The 12,489-nt window shown below is 36.7% G+C and overlaps 1 protein-coding gene across 5 annotated transcripts in view; it reads left to right on the top strand.

Annotated features, from left to right (window-relative positions):
- Nucleotides 1-12,489, top strand: part of myo6b (myosin VIb) — a 157,880-nt gene that overhangs the window by 18,263 nt on the left and 127,128 nt on the right. For 4 of the 5 annotated variants that reach the window (XR_012392699.1, XM_009293188.4, XM_021467148.2 and 1 more), the window contains exons 2-3: nt 5,542-5,683; nt 12,167-12,236. Coding sequence is in view for 4 of the 5 variants with exons in the window: in XM_009293188.4 (XP_009291463.1) it covers nt 5,567-5,683; nt 12,167-12,236 (187 nt within the window). In the remaining variant the exon portion in view is untranslated. 5 annotated transcript variants of the gene reach the window in all.

Below are 12,489 nucleotides of genomic sequence, written 5' to 3'. Positions count from 1 at the left end.
GTGCAATGAGACAAGGGCAAGATTACAGTATCATGACTAGAATTTTCAGTAAATCAAAAACACTTGTTCAAGGAGATTCAGTCAGATGGGCACTTCAGTACAGGAAAATCACTTTACCATTATCAGCCTTCCCCTCTCCTGACCCTCTTTGCATAGGGGTTTCACATGTTGATTGGGGGTCTTTCAAAGTTCTATGCTGATGGTAATACTTTTTAAAGGAATAAAGTTTATGTGGTCAGAAAAAACTAGATGCATTCGCTCATATTGAGTCTTGTACTGTATGTGTCTCAGTTCACCCATCGAGGTTAAAGAAGGTTTGAGTGATCTGATTGTTGTTTACTCTGTGTTTTTTCTATATAGTATAACATTTTAATCTGTAGAAATGCATGGTGACCAGGTCTGTAGTTTTATTTCATCTTAAGCTTGTAGTTTTTTTTGTAGATTTTAAGATAGAAAACAACTGTTAGAAATTGCTTAGCAACAGCACCCGACACCCTAGCAACCACTTAAAGAACTCTAAATTCACCTTTTCACTATTTCAGTAAAACGACGAGAGGTCATTAATTTCCAATGGGGAGTATCAGATGTTCTTATTTCCTACTAGCATTCCTCTTGGTTAAACAGTAATCCACGGTGCTAGCAACAACTTATAACACTTTAACAACAGAATAGTGTGTATAAATGCCTGTCCACCTTTTTAGAATTTCTGGATCACAAGTATTTTTGCATAAGGATTTAAAAAATAATAATGATTATAGGGCATGGGACAAACCAGCCAGATATAAGGAGAATCACAGCATTATGGGTCATGCATTTTCTGCTCATTTTTAAAAATAGAAATTATTATTAAGAGATACATTCAACACAAGCATATAATTAGTCCCTGTCGCAAATTGTGGTTTTTGATTTTGCATACTAAGTAATACTATACATGTCTGTAGTGTGTGTCATTTATTATTTTTATGCTCTGAAATGTGCTCCTCTGTGACTCCTTTGTACCATTGATGTGGTTTTCGGCAAAGCCTGCACTGCAGCAGGATCCACACATTGGAGGGTTTGAAAGCTGCGTCTATCAGCTGATGTGTCTATGAGCTGATATTTGAGTGGTCCACTGATGGATCAGCTCATAGATGCAGCTTTCAGACATTTCGATGTCTGTGTATCTGTGTTTGTGCTCTGTGAAGAGTGGTAAATAACACATTTGGAGTCAAGTAAAACTAAGTGCTTCCATTACTTCAGAAAACACACTTCAACAGACAGCGTAATGTTAGAACAATGACATGAATATAAAATGGCAAACTGCTATTCAGAATCAAGCTGCTCACAACTACATAGTCTTCATTATAACACAGAGATTAGCATGCATCTACCTTGTGTGAAACATAAATAAACTTTCAAGTTTGTTTACAGCACAAGGAGTTTGAACCATACTAATAAAGGTTATTTCTGACATGATTTCTTTATGTAATTTGATGCATATTGGACAACGGAGATGCTGATCCAAATTCGGGGGCTATTAAAGAATGGTTAGACAGGCAACAGGGTCAAACAGATGTAAACAGGTAATCCAGAGTCGTGGTCATTAAACAGGCGGATGGTCGAAAGGCAGGCAGCAGACAGGAATAAACAATAAACATGGCAGGGGTCTAACATGGCAAGGCAAGGACAAAGCGTTCCAATGTCACAGACAGTAAAAGAAGACTAAGCCTAGGTGTGTGTGTGTGTGTGTGTGTGTGCTATATTTAAAGTTTATGTAATCAGTCCAAAACAATACTCCGGCTGTGTGTGTGTGTGTGTGTGTGTGTGTGTGTGTGTGTGTGTGTGTGTGTGTGTGTGTGTGTGTGTGTGTGTGTAATCAAAGTGAAACAGGAACCACGAAGTACGAAGTGCATGATAAAATTTGTAGTTCATTAAGTGACAGAATTTTAGTCCGCATCAAAATGCGTGTTTACTAGGGTTGGGCATCTAAGCTATAATGCCGATCCGATACGCATCTCAAAACAAAGAATACGATCCGATATATTAGCGATACATTTGTGACATATTGCAATGCAACACGATACGATTCACACCCATATCACGAAACGATGCGATATTTCAGCACTAACTAATTAGATCAAGTTTATGAGATGATGTGAAAGAGGATGCTGTGCCATTGAATGAGTTTGATTATTTATAAACCAAGCAAAACCAAGACTTTTTTTACAAACTGGCTCTTCTCTTAGAGCCAGAGTGTCAGTTTACAGTAGAGAGCCATTTTAGAACATATAGCACATATTATTTAAGTATTTTCAAGATAAACAGAATGTATAAGTGCAATAAATATTAAAAAAAAAAAAAAATATATATATATATATATATATATATATATATATATATATATATATTTGCACTTTTTCAACATAAAGGTTTAGCTTTGCACAACAAGAATTGTGATTTAACTTTTTAACTATGAAAACAAGTTTTACAAAGATATTTTGCCACTGAATATTCAAAACTTAAGGTTGTGAACTAGCAGTGTTATGCTGCTTTGAAACATCACTGTCACTGTAAACAACAGGCTAATAAAAATATAACAAACCAGCAATCTTCTTGCTGTGAGGTGGTCAAACTACCCACTGTGCCACCGTGACACCCATTTTTATCATTATTATTATTAATATTATTATTATTATTATAATTAAATAAAAATTAACAGGAGGAGGTGTTTAAAACCTTCGTTCTCCGTGACACTAGGCTGAATATCTTTGCAGATGAACAATGCAATAGCATTCGTTATTGGCGTAGAGCGCACAAAACTGTTGCGCACGGAAAAAAAAACTTGCAATGCTTTTCTCACCACTTTTGGAGCTGGTTGAAGCAGTGCGAAAGCCGGGGATGCAGGAACACTGGAAGATGCTTTCACAACAACACCGTGGCGCCGCTTCAAGTGAGATTTCAGATTTGTCGTACTGCTCGTGTATTTTATAGATGCGCGGCACATTTTGCAAATTGCATCTGTCCTGTCATGTCGTCCATCCTTAAATCCATAATGTTGCCATACTTTAGATTTAAAACTCAGTGAGGAATAAAATGTTTGTTTTGCTTCTCGCGCTTTCTGAGGGCGCTCCACTAGCTTCATCCGCACACCTGATACACTGAGTTGTAGTGTGTGTACACATCCGCAAATCCGTTGCTAAGGCTTACTTTATGTAGGTCGATTAAATTATGCGGCAAAATAGGTTGACAACACTTGTTAATAAATAAAAAATACATTCTATATTAAAAATATAAGCTGTATCTCGGAAAAATCGATGCATCTCGCAAAAACCGATGCATCTCGATTTGCTTTCAAAATTTCATTCATCCTCTGCTGCTCAACCGATGCACTCGCATCGTGCACGCGCATGACCGCGTATCGATACATATCGATGAATCTTCCCATCCCTAGTGTTTACCAACGATCTGCAGCCGCTAGCTCGCTGGTGTTCATGACACTTTATTTTACAATAATGTTCCTTTGTTTTTCATCAGCTGTATTCAAAGGACAGCTAACGTCTATAACAAGTTAATATGAAATGTAAAAATGCGACTGACAATGTGACTCTGCACATGACTGGAACGCATTGAGGTCAGAAGTGAAACATATCAGATCTGAAATTTCCACCTCCAACTGTTTCTAAACCACAAACTTATACTATTCACGCTTTACATTCACAAGTAGCTCTGCACTTTTTGCTAATCTCGCTGAAGCAACTAGCTGTCATCTGTGAAGTGATGTCAAATAATCTTACTGCCAGATGTCTGACTTCTAGTGTTTTGTAGGTAGGCATGGGATGATAACCGTGTTCAACGTATTAGCGGTTTGGAAAAGTCAAGGTTTCAAAACCGTCAACATTTTCTGCTGTAGTGCTCCTAGGGTATGAGTAAGATTTTTTAGTTATATTTTTTAAAAAGTTTTTTAGGACAACAGTATCTCCAGCAGAAAAGATATTTAAAGATGCCGTTTAAATAGTAAAAAAACAAATGAAGACAGCAGAAGTTTTTGTTTTTGAAACAAATGAAGACAGCAGAAGTCAATAATTCATTTGAATTATTTAGCCTGATATGTTTACTTTTCCAAAATATTTGAAATGTTTCCCAAATTAAAATATATTGTGTACCAAGGGGGAAAAACGTTTATTTATTTATTTTTTACCCAGACATAAAAAAAACTACAATACCGTGAAACAGTGATATTTATATCCAAGGTTATCATACCGTCAGAATCTTTTAACTGCCAATGCTTAGTTCTAGGTGTTATTTATGAAGTAGGAAAACTCCAATATGTTAACTAAAAAAAACCTATTGGTTAAGATGTTATTGTGTCTCATGCCACTTGACTTACCAAATGCATTCGAATGTCAACTTTTTTGAAAGCTCGTGGACTTGTCAAAGGCCCTATTATTATTTACAATGATAAACATGTTATTTCACATTTGATTGTTTGACTCTCTAGAAAACCATATAGCACTACTTATTTATTTTTTCTTGTCATTTATTATCATTTCTGCAGATGCACTGCATCGATAAACGTTTTTATTGTCTCAGTTGATCTAATTAAATCTTTTCAAATAGAGCAATTCAAATCATCTGGTGTAATTATATTCATATCGCAATGTTTATCATTCATTCATTTTCTTTTCCGCTTAGTTCCTTTATTAATCTGGGGTCGCCACAGCGGAATGAACCACCAACTTATCCAGCATATGTTTTACACAGCGAATACCCTTCCAGTCGCAACCCATCACTGGAAAAATTCCCATACACACTCATTCACACACACACTCGTACACTACAATCAATTTTACCATCCCTAATTTACCTGTACCATATGTCTTTGGACTTGTGGGGTAAACCCATGTGAACAACAGGAGAACATTCAAACTCCACACAGAAACGCCAACTGACCCAGCCGAGGCTCGAACCAGCAACCTTCTTGCTGTGAGGCGAAGGTGCTACCCACTACGGCACTGCGTCGCCCGCAATGTGTATATCTTAGCAAAACAAAGCATCGCAATGTCGTATTTCTCCAATATCGTTCAGCCCTAACCTAAGGTCTGCACTACACTACATAATCTAAGTACAGAATAAGAGGAAGTCCACAAGTCAAGAGTGTGCCGTTTAAGACAGGAACTTACATGCTTATCAACTATCCAGAACACTGCATGTACTGTATGGCCAACTATTAAGAACACAGTAACAAGTCTCTATCGGCTTTTCAGATAGCACTGAGGCAGAGTGATTTGCATGGGAAAGCACCACTCACCATGGTTTTCAGATATCTTCTTTCCGTGTGCATCTGTTCATTAATGCGTATCATGGCTTTGAGTTTGATGTCATGAGTTCTTTTGTTTGCCGTTGATGACCTTGTTGGCATTCACTTGCAGCAGTCATTTTGTTTACAGTCACATGATTTGCATTAAACAAAACACAATTACAATTCTGTCGAACAAGATTTGCATTCTTGTCTGCGGGGATGTTGTTGAATCTTAACCCTGTGTGTGTGTGTGTGTCTTTCAGAGCTGTGGAGTAATTGTGGGGTGCAATGGATGATGGGAAGCCTGTGTGGGCGCCCCACCCAACCGACGGGTTTCAACTGGGCATGATAGTGGACATCGGTGCAGATGCGCTGACCATTGAGCCCCTTCATCAGAGAGGAAAGGTAAGACATCAACATTTAACCAAGCAGATGGCAGCCATTGATTTTTATGCTACGTTATCAAATCTCAATGTTCATACGTAGGAAAATCTTGTTGCTAAACACCAGTGATGCTGTACGTCTCAGCTTTTCTGTTGACGTGCTGAGTTTTTCCCCACCATACGCAGGGTTAGCTTCATGGTGTGTATAATAGGCCTTCAGGTATCTGAGCAATAGGTAAAATGTGAGAACATGTGTATGTCGAATAGTGCTGTGCCGTGTAAGGGTGTCACTTGCAGGGGCTTTGAATAAGTTATAAGCTCTACCTGCTGCAGGTGTGCGGATCACGTTACTCTCAGGGTAGGTTCATTAGAGAAAAAAGCCACCTGTGTCTCAGCTACTACTTACAGTACATGCGCCCTTAGAGACAGCAGGCCATATTTCTGAACATTTTCCACAATTACCTGGTAAAGATGTTCCCTAATGGAAACTTGATGGTGTAAGGTAGTATCTTTTCTCTTAAAATGTGGCAAAGTGTATTGGGATTATCTTTAGGAACTCATTTTGACATACATTATTTATGAATCTAATAATTCATTAAACATTATCTACGTTTTATATATATTTATATATATATATATATATATATATATATATATATATATATATATATATATATATATATATATATAAATTTTTTTTTAAAATTTATTTATTTATTTAGTTTTAAATATATATGTAGTGACTTTTCTGCAAAAAACATTCAACATTTAACATTCTTGTTGCCTTATTACAAATGTACACAATTTCACAATCTACTCGTTAAACTAACAATAGATCCAATTTAAACACATTTAAAGGTGCTTTGATAGCATAAACTTGCCATAATATGTTTGCTAATATATTTAAGAAACATGCTTAGTAAACATTCTTGTTTATCTGAAAAACAATGATAAAGTGAAGATATTCTGCTTTAAAAATGTTTTCCGTGACAGAACGGCTGTTTTTTTTTTTGGTAATTTTAACCTGCCCAATGGCAGTTTAGCCAAATATATTTTAGCTTCCCTGGTTACCTTGGTGGAAAATCGCACACTTCATTCATTCATTCATTCATTCATTCATTCATTCATTCAGAAAGGCTCTGAAAGCATGCGCTCGTGACCGAAATGCCACATCCGGTGGACAGACACAGATTTCCACATGAGGTTATAAATTAGCAATAATATAAATATTACTAATGTAGACATTAGATGAGCAGGTTACATTGTAATCCCGTTTCCTAAAAACACGCTATGTGATGAGATACAGTTAAAGTCAGAATTATTAGTCCCCCTAAATAATTAGCGCCCCTGTTTATTTTTTTTTTCTCCCAATTTCTGTTTAATGGAGGGAAGAATGTTTTAGCACATTTCTAAGCATAATAGTTTTAAAAACTTATTTCTAATAACTGATTTATTTTATCTTTGCCTTGATGACAGTAAATAATATTTTACTTGATATTTTTCAAGACACTTCTACACAGCTTAAAGTGACATTTAAAGGCTTAACTAGGTTAATAAGGTGAACTAGGCATGTTAGGGTAATTAGGCAATTTATTATATAATGATGGTTTGTTCTGAACACTATCGAAAAAAAAAATAGCTTAAAGGGGCTAATAATTTTGTCCCAAAAATAGTTTTTAAAAAATTAAAAACTGCTTTTATTTTAGCCGAAATAAAACAAATAAGACTTTTTCTAGAAGAAAAAATATAATCAGACATACTGTGAAAATGTCCTTGCTCTGTCAAACATCATTTGGGAAATGTTTAAGAAAGAAAAAAAAAAAAAAATCAAAAGGAGGGTAATAATTCTGACTTCAACTGTACTCAGTGATATGCAATTTGGCTGTTTTCACCAGACGAAATAAGACCAAGTCCATTCAGAAGCAATAGTGCCTTCTCTTACAAAATGGTAGGGTTTATAATCTATTTAATACATATTAACCCTCTTTAACGTTATTAAAAGTACATGCTGAATCCCTCACATGCGTTCTAAAGTTCAATCTCACACGGTTTTATTTTCAAGATCTAAGGTGAACTATCTGCTGCTGCTTTCAGTAGTATGGCAATAATTGTCATGTAAAATGGCATCAAAACTCACATTATTAGTGTTTAACACTGAATAAAGCACATGAGGTGGACCTGAGGGGTTCATTGTCAGTTTTCTGTTGTTCAGCTGCAAGAAATAAAAGCCGTTTCTAGTAGACCAATTCAAGGTGTTGGTAAGGACAAAAACTCCTTTTAATATGAAAAATATTCCTTCTATCGGGTGCCGTTGCTTTAATTTACAACACGACACATTTAAATCACTCGCTCTTGTCCTCAATCTGGCAACCTGTGCTTGCGTTTGTTTACTCTAGGACTAGGAGTGTAGTAACTAATTCAACCACTGAATACTGCACCTTTAAGTATGCAGAAGGACTTTTAGCTTTTCAGTAACCTGGCTTAAACACTTTCGGTGAACTGTATGCCAGTACAAAATTGGTGCACTTAAGGTCTGTTGTCTTTAAAAATCAATAATCTTCACAGCCTGATTGATATAGAATATAAAGTAGGTCTCAGATTGTTCAAAAAGCACTGCATTACATTAAGTTTTTCCACGCCATGGCTTTAAAATATGACAATTTATTTTAACTTAGTATTTTCAATGGAGTTTCTGCGCAAATCCTGACGAGCATGTTCGTGTAAGCGGCTATTTAACTGAGTATATATTAATTATATTACAACAACGATGTTGTAAAAGGAATCGTATAAAATTAAAAAGACACATTAACCATTCTCCGGAAGTTTATTGGCATGGGAAAAAACACAAGCTATGCATATACCCTATTAATGCAAGTGTTGTAGCCAATCAAACACTGCGTGCATATTAATAATCCCATGTGAAAACTCAAAGTTTATTTATTGATCAGATCAACCTGTTTTCACTGGGATTTGACACTCACAGGATTTACGGGAAACTGGTGTTTGAGATGTTTCCATGTACTGAACTCTTGTAATTCAGGTGTGCCTAGGTATATATTTTAACTCTATGGCAACTTTAATTAAATATTTCTTAAAGGGAGTGTTTACCCAATCAATATTTGCTGTTTATTTACTCACCCTCAGGCCATCCAAGATTTAGGTGACGTTTTTCTTGAGAGAAATCATTAAAGAAGCTTTTTTGTCTCTTTTACTGTGGTGATTTCATAAAATGTCAATGGCTACAGGTTCCAGCATCCAGGATAAACACAAGTACCATTTTTATTAGCAATACAATCTGTACTTCCTTTTGACTTTGTTGTGAAAAATGCCTGGGCATGTGTGATGTGACAAAGCATTTGCTTTTGCTGTGGATTAGAGGTAAAAATGTGAGTAATGTTCAGTTTCTTGCACAGACCGAGTACTTCACTTGTTAAGACCTCAGTGTATTGTTGGGAGCCACCGTTAATGATTTAGTTTTGCCTTTATTTAACTCTTGAAATGCTATTGTTTTATGAATCAGCAAGGACCGTTTGAACAACAAAAACATGTTCCTTCATTTTAAATAGTCCTCTTTTGGGCGGAAGGTCTAAGGATTAGAAAGATACATTAAAGATACATTAAATGAAAACATATTTTTATATTATTAAAGGGCCATGAAACCCCCTCATTTCAGCAGGGTGTTTTCACACCTCTACTTTGGAAAAAGTCAGAAAAGTGGGCGTGTCCAGCTTTGTTTAGGGGGGAGTGTCGGAGGAAGAAAAGAGGCTTGGTGTGGGAGTGTCTATTTGGGCGCGCTGAATTTCAGAGTCAAAACACACACCCACAGCGGACAATGTGGCTGTGTTTACATGGACATCTGTAGTCGAATTATTTGCCAAATTATTAAATGGTGGACTTTAACTGCATTTTGGCTCTTTCATTCAGGGAATTCATTCATGTCCCTCCCGACAAACGAGATATTTGATTCGAGGAACTGCTCTAAGCGTGTATTTTCATGCAATGTTTGATACCGCACGGCAAATGAGAGAAAAAAAACGTAGCATTTCCCTGAAACTTAGATGCAGACGGCAGGTAGAAAGCCGCGTGTGTTATTCCGGTCACAAAATCCTACACAAGGTTATAGTTTGGATGCAGTGCTAGGTTGTTTACACTCAGTGCGATAGTTTTTTTCGATACGAATAAAATACGAACTGAATAAACAAAGAGCGCTGGTCGCTCACTTACCAAATTTGTAGAGACAGAACAATCACCAGCAACTAGAGCCGCGTCTTTATTTAGAGGAGACTACAAGCGAATCCGGATCTCAGCATTTGCAGATGAGAACAGCACTCAGGTAAACAAATGTTCCTCCTTCGACACGTAAGTTATTGTTGTCACGCGTCGCGTACACTGTTAATCCACACGTGACGCCAGCTGAGCTCTCACAGAGAGAAAATGAAAACAAAACTTAACGGCAGCAAACTATAAAAGCAACACTTCACGCTTGTTTTGCCAACACAACGTGGCGTCTAAACACTCTGACAGTAATGTATATTAATGAAGTTGCACAATAAAGCGCGCTGATTGGTTTGAACCAAGCCTTACTCATGCATTAATGCAGCAGGCTGTAAGACGTAATAAGACTCACTCTGGCACAGACGTCCAGTCTGCACGCTGGAATACAAGCTATTATGTCATGGCCGTGACGCAGCTTCAAAAATTCGTTTCAAACCGAAAGTACGAATTTGCTTAAAATAACGCAAAAACAACCAATTTACACTTTTTAGTAAAATATAGGTGTCCTAATGATGTTTTAAGCAGTGTGGGACACATATACGTCTGTTAACAGCTCAAAAAATGTATTTTGGTGTTTCGTGACCCTTTAAAAAGTTCTCAGTACATCACAGCAAGTCATTTTGTCCTATTGAATTTTTATTACTAATTAGATACGGAAAGAGATTTTTATTGCAATTAAAAAAAATCAAGCCTCGGCTAGGTCAGTTGTAATTTCTGTGTGGAGTTTGCATGTTCTCCCTGCGTTAGCATGGTTTTCCTCATGGGTGCTGCAGTTTCCCTCAAAAGACATGCACTATAGGTGAATTGGGTTAGCTAAAACTGTCTGTAGTGTATGAATGTTTCCCAGTGATGGGTTGCAGCTGGAAGGGCATCCACTGCGTAAATCATATGCTAGATAAGTTGGCGGTTCGTTCTGCTGTGGTGACCCCTGATTATTATAAAGGGACTAGGCCGAAAAGTAAAAGAATGAATGAATAAACATCTGTTGAACCGCATCCCAATCATCACAAATACTGCAGAAAACCTACTGGAATCTGCATCTGACCCAAGATTCTTACAGAAATCAGTCAAGTTTGGTGAAAGAAAAATGGTTTAGGGTTACATTCAGTATGGGGGCATGTGAGAGATCTGCAAAGTGGATGGCATCTTTAATATAATAGATAATAATGGATAAATATCTATAAATGCAGTGTTCCATAAACAAACAGTAGCAAACTGACATAAATAATAGAAATGGAGGCATGTTCAGAAAAGAAAAATAACACGAAATGATATGAAGAGGACAGGCTATGATGTGAAGAGGAGCTCTCTTGACCTTGAAGTGCAGTAAGTTTTCAAACAGTATTTGATCTAGCTTTAGTTAAAATATAATGTTGTTCAGGCTAAATGATTACAGTGTGTACAGAAATAAATAATTAATTCTTCGTAATAAATTTTGTTTGATTTCAGCTCTACTTTTTATTTCATTAAACTTCAGGTTTTATTGGAAATAAATTTTTAAAAACCGTATGACACCAACACGAATTCCTCATTTAAAAGAGAAATTGGCCAACTGTTCAACTGTAGTAAACCACATAAGAAAAGTTCCCACTCAAAAATACCAAGTTTGTGTGTGTGTGTTTTTTTAGGTCACCGATGTAGATGGTATCAGTGTTATTGGGGCAAGTAATAACTTTCCAGAGTGATCCTGATGTAAATGGCTTGCATAAAAGTGAGAGGAGTGGAATAATGTCATGCAGGAAAGTCAGCAGGGATGAGATGGGTTTTCTGGGAAAGGTCAGACTGTCTCATCTCGCTCTGAATATCGCAGCGCGTGATGGGCAGTTTTGCTTGTCTTATAATGTGTCATGTAATGGATTTCGCAGCTTATGTTCTCACCTTTCACATTAACATGCCTTTACCGTTTCTTCTACGCATTACGGCCGCCATTAAACGCGATCAATCACGGCTGACCTAGCGCCGCTCTTCAGTGTCATTTGCAAGTCGTAATGTATGAAGACCTTGAGCGTTTATAGCTTTACACCTCGCTGAAAGTAACCAGACAGACTCGGAAATGAGAGAACAAACGGCTGCCATCGTCTGCTTGTTTTTTGTCCCATTAATCTTCGCTGTGGTTGTAAACGGTGTGTGCACTTTTTGTAATACGGATAAATAGTGAAATGGGTCAATGTAGGCAGTTATTGTTAGGCTGGGTTTTTTAGAGTGCCTGATGCTCATTTTGACTTTGCAGACGTTCCTGGCTCCCATCAGTCAAGTGTTTCCCGCTGAAGACGATGTCAACAAACATGTTGAAGACAACTGTAAGTATTTAACTTATTAGAGTTGCATCAAATAATAGAAAGTGTATTTTTAAATGCTATTAGAGAATGTTTTCATTTAGGAAATGTTTCAATGAGGAATTTTAAAATAATATTTATCAAACTAAAAGATTGTATATCACTCTTTTCAGTGCTATATTTGTGCTGTATGTTGTTTGTACAATTAATGTTTATTATGAAACCAATATGACTGCATGTTATATGTTGTATATTTAGAATAGGTTTTGCCATAATT

The sequence above is a fragment of the Danio rerio genome, chromosome 17 (assembly GCF_049306965.1).
Source record: "Danio rerio strain Tuebingen ecotype United States chromosome 17, GRCz12tu, whole genome shotgun sequence".
NCBI classification, from domain to species: domain Eukaryota; kingdom Metazoa; phylum Chordata; class Actinopteri; order Cypriniformes; family Danionidae; genus Danio; species Danio rerio.
This window is presented reverse-complemented; position numbering and strand designations above follow the sequence as displayed.